At 44.8% G+C, this 12,763-nt stretch overlaps 1 protein-coding gene across 4 annotated transcripts in view; it reads right to left on the reverse strand.

Moving 5' to 3' along the window:
* TEF (TEF transcription factor, PAR bZIP family member) overlaps positions 1 to 12,763 on the reverse strand; it is a 90,993-nt gene that overhangs the window by 18,043 nt on the left and 60,187 nt on the right. For 3 of the 4 annotated variants that reach the window (XM_088472737.1, XM_088472736.1, XM_088472738.1), the window contains 2 exons: positions 3,647 to 3,955; positions 59 to 279 (listed from right to left, as the gene is read on the reverse strand). In XM_088472737.1, coding sequence (XP_088328863.1) covers positions 59 to 279; positions 3,647 to 3,955 — 530 coding nt within the window. Of the gene's footprint in view, positions 1 to 58; positions 280 to 3,646; positions 3,956 to 8,112; positions 8,315 to 12,763 lie in introns of those variants that run through there. The other variant, XM_088472735.1, reaches the window with a different exon arrangement.

The following is a 12,763-nucleotide window of genomic DNA, read 5'->3' on the forward strand; positions in this document are numbered from 1 at the left end:
ATATCTATTTCATCCCACCACAGACTTGTATGTAGATAGAACTTGATAAAGAACATACCTTCATGTCTTCTGGAACATATATTTTCTTGGCTTTCTTGATCATAGGCTGTGGCTTCAGCTCTTCTTCCGCAAACCGATGTTTCCTTGGATCAAAGAGTTCCCCTCCCGGCACACTGGAAAGAACCAAGTCTGTGGGATCTGGACTGAAATTTACTTCCACCTCTATCTTGTCAGGGTCAATGGGACTGGGAGGATCAGCATCTTCAATTAGAGACGTTTCTGCATTCAAAAACAAAAGGCAAATATGTCAATAGAGCAGAACTGTAAGATAACAACTTTACTACAAAGTACTACCATTTCCTGTTAGACTCAAAGGGCTGATAAACAGAAAGACAAAATTGGTCCAATATAAAAAAGTAAACAAATAATGGACATTGTGGGCAGCACAGTGAATCATGCTTTACAGCAGTGGTTCTCAGCTCCAGTCCTCAAGTACCATCAACAGGTCATGATTTGTGGATTTCTTTAATCATTTTGTTGGGTCAGTAATTATCTCACCTGCTTCCCTAATCCTCATAACATGACCTGTTGGGAAAATTTGAGGGTACCGATTGCAAACCACTTTAACTTGTGACTTTGGTTGTGTAAATTCCCAACAAGGGTCCTGTCTGTGTTGAGTTTGTACAATTTCTGTTGGCATGGGTTTCCCCCCCACACTCCAAAAACATATTGTTAGGTTAAATAAGGAAACTTTGGTGAACTGAAAATTACTATTCACCACAGGGTGCTGCGCTTATTCAGACTTCAGGGACCACATATAATATATATATTTTAACAAAAACATTACAAGCTTAGTTGTTAAGTTAAGCTTAGTTGTTAAACTGGTATTATAAGTAGGGATGGGCAGGCTCGGATAGGTTCGAGTTTGCACGCCGAGTTCGGATTTTCCCTCAAAAAAAACGGAACTCAGAAAGAGGCTAAACGTCATCTTGCATGGACAAACATCACCATTCCTGGACAGTCCAGGAATGATGATGTTTGTCCATGCAAGATGACGTTTAGCCTCTTTCTGAGTTCCGTTTTTTTGGAGGGAAAAATCTGAACTCGGCGTGCAAACTCGAACCTATCCGAGCCTGCACATCCCTAATTATAAGTAAACAAAAAAAAGGTTAATCTTTTTTCAGATTTAAATCAGTTCCTCTAGATGATATATGTTTCAAAGATTAATTACTTTGCCTCTGTAATCTGTTAGTATCAGTTCCAGCAGATACATATGACCATATTAATTAGCCTCCGTACAATGTTCGTTAGCAATCAATCACCGATGGTATGACCATTGCGTTATGCGAAGACTGCCTCTTTCTATATTACTATAAAAAAATTTCCTAATGAGAAAAGTATTTCCATCATTAAATCTTTCAATATTTTAAAATATTTGACATCAGGATTTGAACCCGGGTCTCTGGGGTATTGTGGCTGTCTCTTGAGCCACAGAGGCCCTAGGTAACCCAAGAGGTTTTTTAGATATATTTGAACTACAATGTTCTTACCTTGGGCGCTCCCTCTCTATTCCTATAATTATTTATTTCTGTTCTTATAATTATTATTTATTTATACATTTTGCAACCGACATATACTGCAATTTGATGAGGTCGTTGCCTATTAAGTTATCTTTTTAATATACTGTGGAAGATCTAATGTGTTTTATACTAATTTGATAGATCTCAGGCCACATCTTTGATTAATTATCTAATCAACAATCTAATTGGTCTAAAAATAACAAGGAGGGGTATATAAGATGTTCACAAAGAGGACCCCATAATACTGACCCTTTGAGGAAACCGCCATATGACTGAGAAACGAGTCAACAACAATACCGCTACATCTAGAATCCAGTCTTTACCAGCTCCTTTTACATATGTTTTACCATCCTCCAATCAAGACATCATCATAAAGATATGTACCAGCAGTGCGTGATGGGATTCAACCTGAAGTAATAACCCCCTGACTTACACCTACACTGGGAGGAATCACTTAAAATTTGTACAGTACAACAGAAACTGTTTGTGGACCGGCGTCACTCCTGAGGACAAGTGAGGAGAGGAAAGCTGAGTAATTATACCGGGACTGTGTGTGTGCGCATTTCCATAATCAAATGCTACAACCAATATGCTGGAGAGTATATCTATTACTCTGTAGTGGAGCTGACATTTCTTCATTGCTCACGAACACTGCACGGAAGCCAATTAATATGGTCATATCTATCTGCTGAAACTGATACTTACTAACAGATTACGGAGGCAAAGTAATTATTCTTTGCAACATATATCTAGAGGAGCGGATTTAAATCTGAAAACAGATTAACCTTTTTATGTTTACTTACAATACCAATTTAACAACCAAGCTGTGGATGATACAAACAGTGGGTGTATAGATTGTTGATTCATGTGGTTTATTTCATGATTGTTTTCTTTACACACACACACACTTATTAAAAACATCACAATATATATGTGGTCCCTGAGGTCTGAATAAGTGCACCCTAAAGGCGAATAGTAATTTTCAGTTCACCAAAATGTCCTTATAAAATGAGTCGAGTATGTATGTATGTATGTATGTATTTATGTGTACACGCACTTGCAGGTTACAAAATTTAGACTGTAAACTGAAAGGAGCCGGGACTGATAAGAATGAGCAGTATCTGTTCAGAGCTACTTAAAATTGTAATACTATATAAACAATGATAACTACTATTTTTGTAGTCAGTAACATAAGCAGAATTAAATCCTTTTAATGTTGATCCACCAGAATGTAAACTCATGAGCAGGGGGTTGGGTAGGGGATGCAGGCACTTGGGATCCCGGCAGTCAGAATCCCGACAGGGTTAGGATACAGACACCTGTCGGTCGGTATCCTATCCCTCCTCCAGTCCCTACCCGATGCCTGAACCTAACCTCCCCGCACCCTAAACCTAACCCTCCCCCCTTGGTGCCTAACCCCGCTACTTACCTTTGGGATTCCGTTGGTCGGGATGCCGGTGCCGGCATTCTGAGCGCAGGAATCCCCGCGGTGGGGATTATGACGGCATCCCTGAGCAAGGCCCTCTATAACCTGCCTGCCATCTGCACCTTTGTTGCCAAACTCATGTTCTGTGTTAATGTTACATATAAATTGTGCATCACTTGTCATTCTGAATTTCCAGCAGTGCAGTGTTCTGTGGTTCCTGTGACTAAGTGAGGACAAGAAATATGCAACATGATGCTAAACAACATGCTTGTGATTACAGTACAGTATTGTGTTGTGTTGGCTGAATAAGCTCTTCCCTTTCTTTATACTGAACTTCTTCCAATACTAGTGAATCAGTAAGACTGTTGCATCAGCATTTCTCTCTGCAGAGAGACAGCTACTAATGACCTAGCAGCTCCAATCAGTGTATATAAATCACTCAGTGTTTGACATATTATATGATGGGGAGGGTAGAAAAATTAAATCTCCCTTCTACCTATTACTTTCATTTTGGGGTTCAGTACTTTAAGGTAAAATTGTGCAGAATCATACAGTTTGTGTGTCTTTTTTACATTTCATGCAACTTAAATGAAAATAAAATAACTGGATTCTAGAAGCAAATATATAACATCATAATCACCCTTTTTTTCAGAGTTCTTCAGCAAAACAGATGGAGATACAGGTGGTGTAGAGGTAGAAGATCCTGGCTCTGCTCCATCTTCCAGCTCAGCTACAGGAATAAGAGAGTTCTGAAGGGCCTGGGCAAGCTGTGTAGGGCTGGATGGGATCCCGTTCTCCAGCAGGAATTCGTCAAGGTCCATGTACTCCAGATGAAAAGATTCTCCATCATATGGAATGGTCTTATCCCAGATAGGGGGCATAAGCGCAGCAGAAACAGACATAGCATTTTCATTAATGTCATCCTTGTCCAATTTGGTCTTGTCTTTATCTATAATATATAAGAGCAGATCGGCATTAAGAAATCGCAGTTGTGAACATTGCATCTGCTATATAATAAAAAACAACTACAAACAAGTTGAAAGTTCCCTATAACTTCAAGTGGTAAGCATGTTCCCATCAATCACACAGAGTAAAAGGAAGCGCCAGTATGAACTAACAAAACCTCAATCAATGCACTTGTTTTAATTACGTTCAATGTAAAAAGATATTAAACATGTCTGGGATCTGATAAGTCTGTTATAAATAAACGTTGCAGTATAGGGGTGGACAATCCATTATCTGACCTATGCATGTAACCTTACAAGCAGGGCCCTCTTACCACTATGTCTGTCTGCTATTACCCAGTCTTCTTTTATTACTTTTTTGTTCCCAATTATAAAGTGCAACAGAATATGCCAGCACTATACAAATTAGTGTTCCATCGCACCCAGCCCAATTTTAAAACGGCAACATGTGCCTTGTCTTTTTGGCGGTGCCCTGCTGCAACAGCCTGTCGTGTGGCTTCCCCACCTGCCGGCGACAGTGACCCACAGAGTGATGAAACGAGGGCGCTTCTTAAGGATTCGCCCCCTTTCATGTTCCCTTTTAGGACCCACGCGTGCAATTTTTAAGGTTCGGGACAATGTCCTGCGCCGGACCTAGAATGAACACTAAGTAATTGTTAATAAATAAATGTGATCCCCAGAATCCTGCAAAGCCATGAAGCCCAATGGCAGGTCCCTATTTGCCAGACAGAAACAGCGCAATCAAAAAGTACCCAAAGGATATCAAATCTACTAAAAGATTTAACTTCCACTTGAAATACATTAGGATCAGAAAACAAATAGAACACAATGTACTACAGCAGTCATTTATGGTCTGACTAAATGTTACTGGGACATTAAACATTGTCAGATAGTGACATATTTTTTATATTTACAACCATCTGCTCCACAACAAAGTCATACTTGCTCCTATTAGGCTTATGCAGAGCTAGGACCAAAGCCTAAAAATAAAAAAGCAAATTTGGACCTTGGCAAAACCAAGTTGCTCCTTTTTTGCTTTGCACTCTGTATAACCCACACAAATCCTGAGACCAGGGCACAACTGAAGTAGTGACAACTACACTGATGGTTAGACATCAACGTGCCACTGCGCTGCATCTTTACAGATCACTGATGAAAGTGCAGCCACAACTACAAGTCCCACAGTGACCTGCGATGATATTCTGTGCAGCCCCACAGTGACCTGCAGTGGCGTAACTAGGGCAGGGCGAGCGGGGTGCGTGCCCTGGGCGCCGTTGGACCGGCGGTGCGGGGAGGCGCCGCCGGCCACGGTACCGGCCCGCCCTAGCTAGCCAGTGTAGCGCCGACCGCAATGAGTGCGGTCAGCGCTACACATTTACACAGGACCGGCGCTAGGCTTCCAGCGCCGGTCCTGTGCTGCACACCTGAGCCCGCTCCCACCCCCTGAGCACTTGCCCAATAGCACTAGGAGGCGGGCTCAGGCTGTGCATAACACACGTATCGCCGCCAGCGCTGGCAGCGATGCGTGTGTTAAACAGCAGCCAATGAGAGTCAGATAGACTCTCATTGACTGCTGCAGCACCCACTGCAAGAGCCGGACTTCCGTCCGGCTCCTGCAGTGGGTAATGGGACAGACATCATAACGTCTGAGCGCTGAGCGCGCCAGCCCGGGAGGTCAGGCGGGCGGCGGCGCGGACCGGATCAGCAGCAGCGTGGATTCAGGTAAGTATATTTTTATATATTTTTTAACCTATCTGCACTACTGGGGGCACAACGGGGGAGGAGTGGCTACTACTGGGGGCACCATTTTTGGGAGAACCTCTACTGGGGGGGCTACTACTGGGGGCATTTAATCGGGAGGGGGAACCTCTACTGGGGACTACTAGGGGAGGGAACTACCACTGGAGGCATTATAAAAGGGGCCTACTACTAGAGGCACTGCACTCGGGGGACCACTACTGGGGGCAATAATAGGAAGGGCCACTACAGGGGGCACTGGATAGGGGGGATCACTACTGGGTGCCTGCATAAGGGGACCACTACTGGGAAAACTGCATTGGGGGGGGCGCGGGGACTACTGCTGGGGGCACTATATAAAGGACACTGCACAGGGGGGGGCGGAACTACTACTGGGGGCACCATATAAAGGGCACCGCATAAGGGGATACCGCTACTGGGCGCACTGCATTGTGGGGACTGCTACTGGGGGCACTGCATAAGTGGGGGCCACTACTGGGGGTACTGAGTAAGGGGAACTAATTGGGGGCTGTATAAGGGGAACCACTACTGGGGATACTGTATAAGGGGCACTACTATGGGCCTGCATCAGAGGGACCACAACTGCATACTGGGGGTACTGTATAAGGGGTACTACTAGGGTTAAGGTGCAAATGGATGTTCAGTGTGAAAATAAAGGGGTGTGTCATGTTGACACGCCCCATTTTTAAGTGACCACGCCGATTTTTTGCCGCGCGCGCACATCGGGGGGGGGCTCCCTTTTCAAATTTGCCCTGGGCTCCAAATACCCTAGTTACGCCACTGGTGACATGCGATGATGTTCTGTGCAGCCCCACAGTGACCTGCTATATTCTGTGCAGCCCCACAGTGACCTGCGATGATATTCTGTGCAGCCCCACAGTGACCTGCGATGATATTCTGTGCAGCCCCACAGTGACCTGCGATGATATTCTGTGCAGCCCCACAGTGACCTGCGATGATATTCTGTGCAGCCCCAGTGACCTGCGATTATATTCTGTGCAGCCCCACAGTGACATGCGATGATATTCTGTGCAGCCCCACAGTGACCTGCTGTATTCTGTGCAGCCCCAGTGACCTGCGGTATTCTGTGCAGCCCCACAGTGACCTGCGATATTCTGTGCAGCCCCACAGTGACCTGCGATATTCTGTGCAGCCCCACAGTGACCTGCGATATTCTGTGCAGCCCCACAGTGACCTGCGATATTCTGTGCAGCCCCACAGTGACCTGCGATATTCTGTGCAGCCCCACAGTGACCTGCGATATTCTGTGCAGCCCCACAGTGACCTGCGATATTCTGTGCAGTCCCACAGTGACCTACGATAATCTGTGCAGCCCCACAGTGACCTGCGATGATATTCTGGGCAGCCCCACAGTGACCTGCGATGATATTCTGGGCAGCCCCACAGTGACCTGCGATGATATTCTGGGCAGCCCCACAGTGACCTGCTGTATTCTGTGCAGCCCCAGTGACCTGCGGTATTCTGTGCAGCCCCACAGTGACCTGCGATATTCTGTGCAGCCCCACAGTGACCTGCGATATTCTGTGCAGCCCCACAGTGACCTGCGATATTCTGTGCAGCCCCACAGTGACCTGCGATATTCTGTGCAGCCCCACAGTGACCTGCGATATTCTGTGCAGCCCCACAGTGACCTGCGATATTCTGTGCAGCCCCACAGTGACCTGCGATATTCTGTGCAGTCCCACAGTGACCTACGATAATCTGTGCAGCCCCACAGTGACCTGCGATGATATTCTGGGCAGCCCCACAGTGACCTGCGATGATATTCTGGGCAGCCCCACAGTGACCTGCGATGATATTCTGGGCAGCCCCACAGTATCTGAGGAGTAAAAAGCAACTTTTATCTCTGCTGAACATATTTCCTGCCATCATTATGCAATATAGCAGGTAGGTAGCCTACATGACCCTCCACCTTCATCCATATAAGTGCAGATCATTTGACGCCTATGTAATAGGGGTGGCCAAATGGCGGTGCTCTGACAATCTTTAGGATTGATATGGAATTGTCACCTTTGTATATAATACATATTATACACACTCGGGAAAGATCTTGTATGCGCATACTAATGAAGACACTGCAGAGCATGTAAGAGAACATTGCTTTGCTGCCATGTAATTTTGGGATCGATACTTCAGATACATCATGTCTCCAGGATCAATGCAAATATTGTGATACATAGGGGGATAAATAGAGATATATCTATCTATATCTATCTGATATGACTTTGCACTCCTGGGGAGAATAATGTGTGCGTGTGTGATGATCCCATGGCCTGGTGTTATGATAGACAGGTACGCTGCATACTATGGCCGCTAGCAGCTCGGAGAGGAGGTGCTATGGCCGGTCACAGGAGTCCCTCACCAGCATCCAGAAAGCTCTTTGGAGGGTTCTCTATGAGCTTCTTCAGCACGAGCGGGAAGGATTCGCCCAGCAGTGACCCAGGGACAGCCGGGACGGTGGAGGCTTCGCCGGAGGGATGTGGCGCAGACATCGCGGACACAGCGACACCAAGCAAGTAACTGAAGGGATGTTTACTGTCACTGCATTATTCATGAGCAACCGGCGTAAATTGTCCCCGTGACCTAACAACCTCCATCCATAGGCTCACCAAGCTCTGACGTACAGTATGGGAGTGGTTTGAATCCTACATCGTCAAAACGGGCAGTGGCACCCGAGTGACGCAAGTTACTATTAATTGGATGCGCTGCAGATACAGCTCATTGGCTGTCCGATCTCAATATATTTGCATACAGCGTAACTATTTGGCAGTGCCGGTGCGTCTGTTTTACACCGCCTTCCGCTCAGCACAATCACGTTTCGGTTAAGAGGCGGTCACATTTGAAAGCTCCGCCTCTTGCGCGCTACCAATGCGTTGCGGTGTTTGATGGGGTGGCGGTTGTTTATAGACGTCTCTGGCTCCTTATTGGATAACAGCCAGGTGGTATCACCGCCCCTTGATTACCACTCGGGGCTGTCACAGGGCTGCAGCACGTGTCCCACAAGAGAATGTCATGTGACTAGCTGCACAACCCATGCAATACATTGCTAGTATAGACCGCTAAGGTTGGCTGTATCTCCCCTTCGTGCTAGGGATCTGGAAGTAACGTGAGTGAGGGCGGAAGTGAAGTTCCTGCCCATGAAAGACAGCTAAAGAAGTACTTTGTCCCCACTTAAATAAGTTTGCTGCGCTCGCCACACTTCGGGGACGGTGGCTCGCTACACTCGCCACATGATTGTATTCCCCCTCTATGCCCACTTGGATGGCAGGGAATGACACTGGCTGATGACGTCAGGCTCCTCTCCGTGAAGGGGATTTAGACATTACCATAGACCTTAGGTTAGCTGTCACATGGTTGTGACATCAGAAGTCCTCTCCTTTCTCCAACTTGGAGCTAGCAACAACCCCACTCCTCTGCCGGCCCCCTCCTCCCTAAAGGTTACAGCTAGATCCCCTTCCGTAGATTGACCCCGACGTCACCCTCTGCTAAAATGCCTATGGGCATTCAGAGGACACGCTGGCTGCATTAAATGCCAATATTCACGCATTAGAGTACTTATTTGCTACTGCGTAAATGCAAAATATTCTGAAAGCCCCTATGACGCTTGCCTCCTATGTGCACGCACAAATGTACTGTTGCCTATGGGAGTGCCAGCATTAGAAATGGTAACACAAACATCTTGGGCGTTCCTGGTTGGTTGGTGACCTGAAATGAATGCAAAAAAAAAAAAAAAAGGCTGCCTCGTGGGGGTGTTATAGGAATATTGCTGGGGTGTCAATGATGCGTTCTCAGTCGTAGAGTCACAGCCACAGAGGCCATGTTTAGACAGAGACGCTGCACTTACTTTTTATAACACTGCACTGAGTTAGTTCAAATACATTAAAGATAATAACCAGAAAAGAAGTCTACTCCTTGTCTCTTATTATTTTTACTTTTATACCAACAAATTTACATTTTGTTATAATTATATTTATTGGTTGATTTAGTGTTTCTATGTAAAACTATGTTACCACATACCAATCCTGCTGCTTCATGAATTAATAACGTTTTTAATTTCTCTTTGTAGTCCATTTAGGGTTTACACTTTTAAATAAAGTGTTTCTTCATAGAACCATGACAAATTGCTGTTCAATAACAAGATTATTTTAAATGATGCATATTATATTTTCATGTACTATACATTACTATATGATAGACATACTATCTTCAATGGGGTAGATGTCCGAAGCCTAGAAGTATCAGCACACGTTATGTGCGCTGATACCGCTTCTCCCCGATGTGTGATCGGAGGTCTAGGCGGTAAATGACAGGGGTGCTATGCGCCCCTGTCATTATCGGCGCTATCTACAAGACAGCAGCGCCGAGCGGCAGGGCCATGTATGAACGGTCATACCGCATGACCGTTTGGCCGGCTGTAGCTGACGTTATCGGCAGCTATAGCCTGGCGCTAGCCTATCCCCACAGCAGGGACAGCGCTGTCCCTGCTGGGGCTGCTGCCGGTTCCAGGGCTGCACACGGGGATCTCGCGACACTTGTGTGAGATCCCGCGCATGCTCAGTGGAGCCGGCCGTGACAGAGACACAGCGCATTAGCACTAGGCTGATGCGCTGCTGTCTCTAGCGGGTAGCGCCGGAGGGGGGAGTTAACGCTCCCACTCTCTGGCCGATGAGATGTTCTTACATCTCATCAGTAGTGCTTCCTGCTTCGCCTCGGTATAGAGGCGAAGCAGGAAGCGGTATAGCGGCACGTTAAGTGCCGCTATCATACAACTACCCCACTGTCTATTGTGACATGTAAATTAGTACTATAAATATTCTTTGAAACAAGGCTTTTTGTTTTGTTTTTAGTTTAGTTGTATTGGGTTTCATAAATAGATACATATACAAAATTCTGAAAAACAAAACTGAAGTTCTTTATACAAGCATGGGACTTATTACTATATGGCTGAAACATGGTTTTAATTACCATATGTTAAACTACATGATCATAATAATTAATGGGCAAAGCTTGATTTCACAATAAATATGTTGTCTGCAGAGCTCACAGTCAGTATAAGGTGCATACACACGTAAAGATTTTCTGTCCAACCATCCAACTAGTTGATTGGTTGGAATGAAAATCTGGTAATGTATGGGAGTAACTGATGATCAGCAATTTGTTCCTAAATGCCAGAAAACAGATGAAAATGGTCGTCAGACAAGTTTGTTAAATGTTTGATCTAAACAATTTGTTCAAACAACAGTTTTTGTCCATTTTCTGGCGTTTGGGAGCAAATTGCTGATTGTCATTTGCTTTCATACCTTCCCAGATTTTTATTCCAACCAATCAACTAGTTGGATGGCTGGACAGAAAATTTTACGTGTGTATGCAGCTGAAGTCCCGTATTCAATATTGGAGCGAAAAGTCCGTGCTGGACTTTTCACTCCACATCGGACCTTTTCTGGAGATAAAGTATCGGGTGCGTGCCCGCTTTATCCCCGTATTCAATTTGGAGCCTGCGGAAAGGTAAGTATCGGGAAAAATAGGGGAATTTTCGGGAATTAATCCAGGGACCCCCCTAATGACATGGGGGGATCACTGTGGGTACCCCCGTTTAGCCCTGCAGAATGCGTTCTGCATTTTTAAATAGCCGCGGCAGGTGTTTTTTCCCAACATTAAAGAAGTGATACAGAAGAGCACTTCGGTTTTTTTTTTCGTTTTAAAAAGTGGTCCCACCAAATTTGGGGTACATGAAAATGGGTACTAGCATATTTTTAAGTTCCTAAACTTATTTTTAAAAAATTCTGCAAAAATGCACCTGCCGCTAATACCCTAATCTAGAAAACACCTGCCGCATACTTACAGAATACCCCTAAACCTATTGCGCTATTTTTTTTTTTTATAATCATATAATTTTATTGGGGTGTCAATACCAGAGAAACAGCAAAAAAAAATTGCAGATTTCAATCCCCAAGGGGGATTAAAGAACGAAATAAACAGTAAATAATCGTCATACAAATAGAAAAACAACAGGTATAACAATATACTGACATTGAAATTGAACTTTTCTTTTTGTTATTTCCCCTTTTTCCGCAAAACCTTAACAAAATAATAATAAGAAAAGAAGAAAAAAAAAAAACAATAAGTAAAAAAGAAAAAAAAACAATAATAAGTAAATAAATAATTACAAATTAAAGGCTTGGGAATGATGTAAAGGGGAAAGTTAGGGAAGAGAAAAAAAAAAAAATCAAGGAGCGGAGAAGAGGGAGAGAGCGAGCTGGGGGGATAGAATAAAAAATTTGAGGATGAGGTACTGAGGAATAGAGGGAAGAAGAAAGAAAAAGAAAAAGAGAGCAGAAGGCAGAGAATTATGAGGAACCAGGAGGGGTCACACCGTGGGAACCGTACCAGGGGGACCATATTGCGTTAAACTTGTCCACCGTGCTGTATTGGAGACTCGTGATGTATTCCATTTTGGCCACAAACCAGACGCGGTTGAGAAACTGTTGACGAGTGGGAGGGAGTGGTTGTTTCCAAGAACTAGCAATTTGATATTTGGCGGCACAGGAGATGTGTAGGGTCAACTTATTCTCATGATTGGATAGTTGACAGACCGGGGCACACAGGAGCAACGAAGCAGCAGAAAGAGGGAGAGCATGAGGAATCATTGACGATATAGTAGACTGGACCATGGACCAGTAAGGGACAATATATGGACAGGACCACCAAATAAGCTAGAAGGAGCCGACCTGTCCACATTGTCTCCAGCAAAGGTTGGAAGAGTTAGGGTATATTTGGTGAAGACGCTCCGGGACAAGGTACCAGCGGGTGTATACCTTATAAGAGTTTTCCTTAATGGAGACACTAATTGAGCATTTCGATATATTAAGGCGTATAGCCTCCCAAGTGTCTTCTCCCAAAGAGGTACCAAAGTTCATCTCCCAACAACGCTCATGGGTCTCTAGGGGTGGGCAATCCTGATCTAGTATAGAATGGTAGATCTGAGAGATTAACCCCTTTTCCGTGGGTCTATA

Source organism: Taudactylus pleione, unplaced genomic scaffold (assembly GCF_031769625.1).
Source record: "Taudactylus pleione unplaced genomic scaffold, aTauple2 ptg000128l, whole genome shotgun sequence".
Lineage (NCBI taxonomy): Eukaryota > Metazoa > Chordata > Amphibia > Anura > Myobatrachidae > Taudactylus > Taudactylus pleione.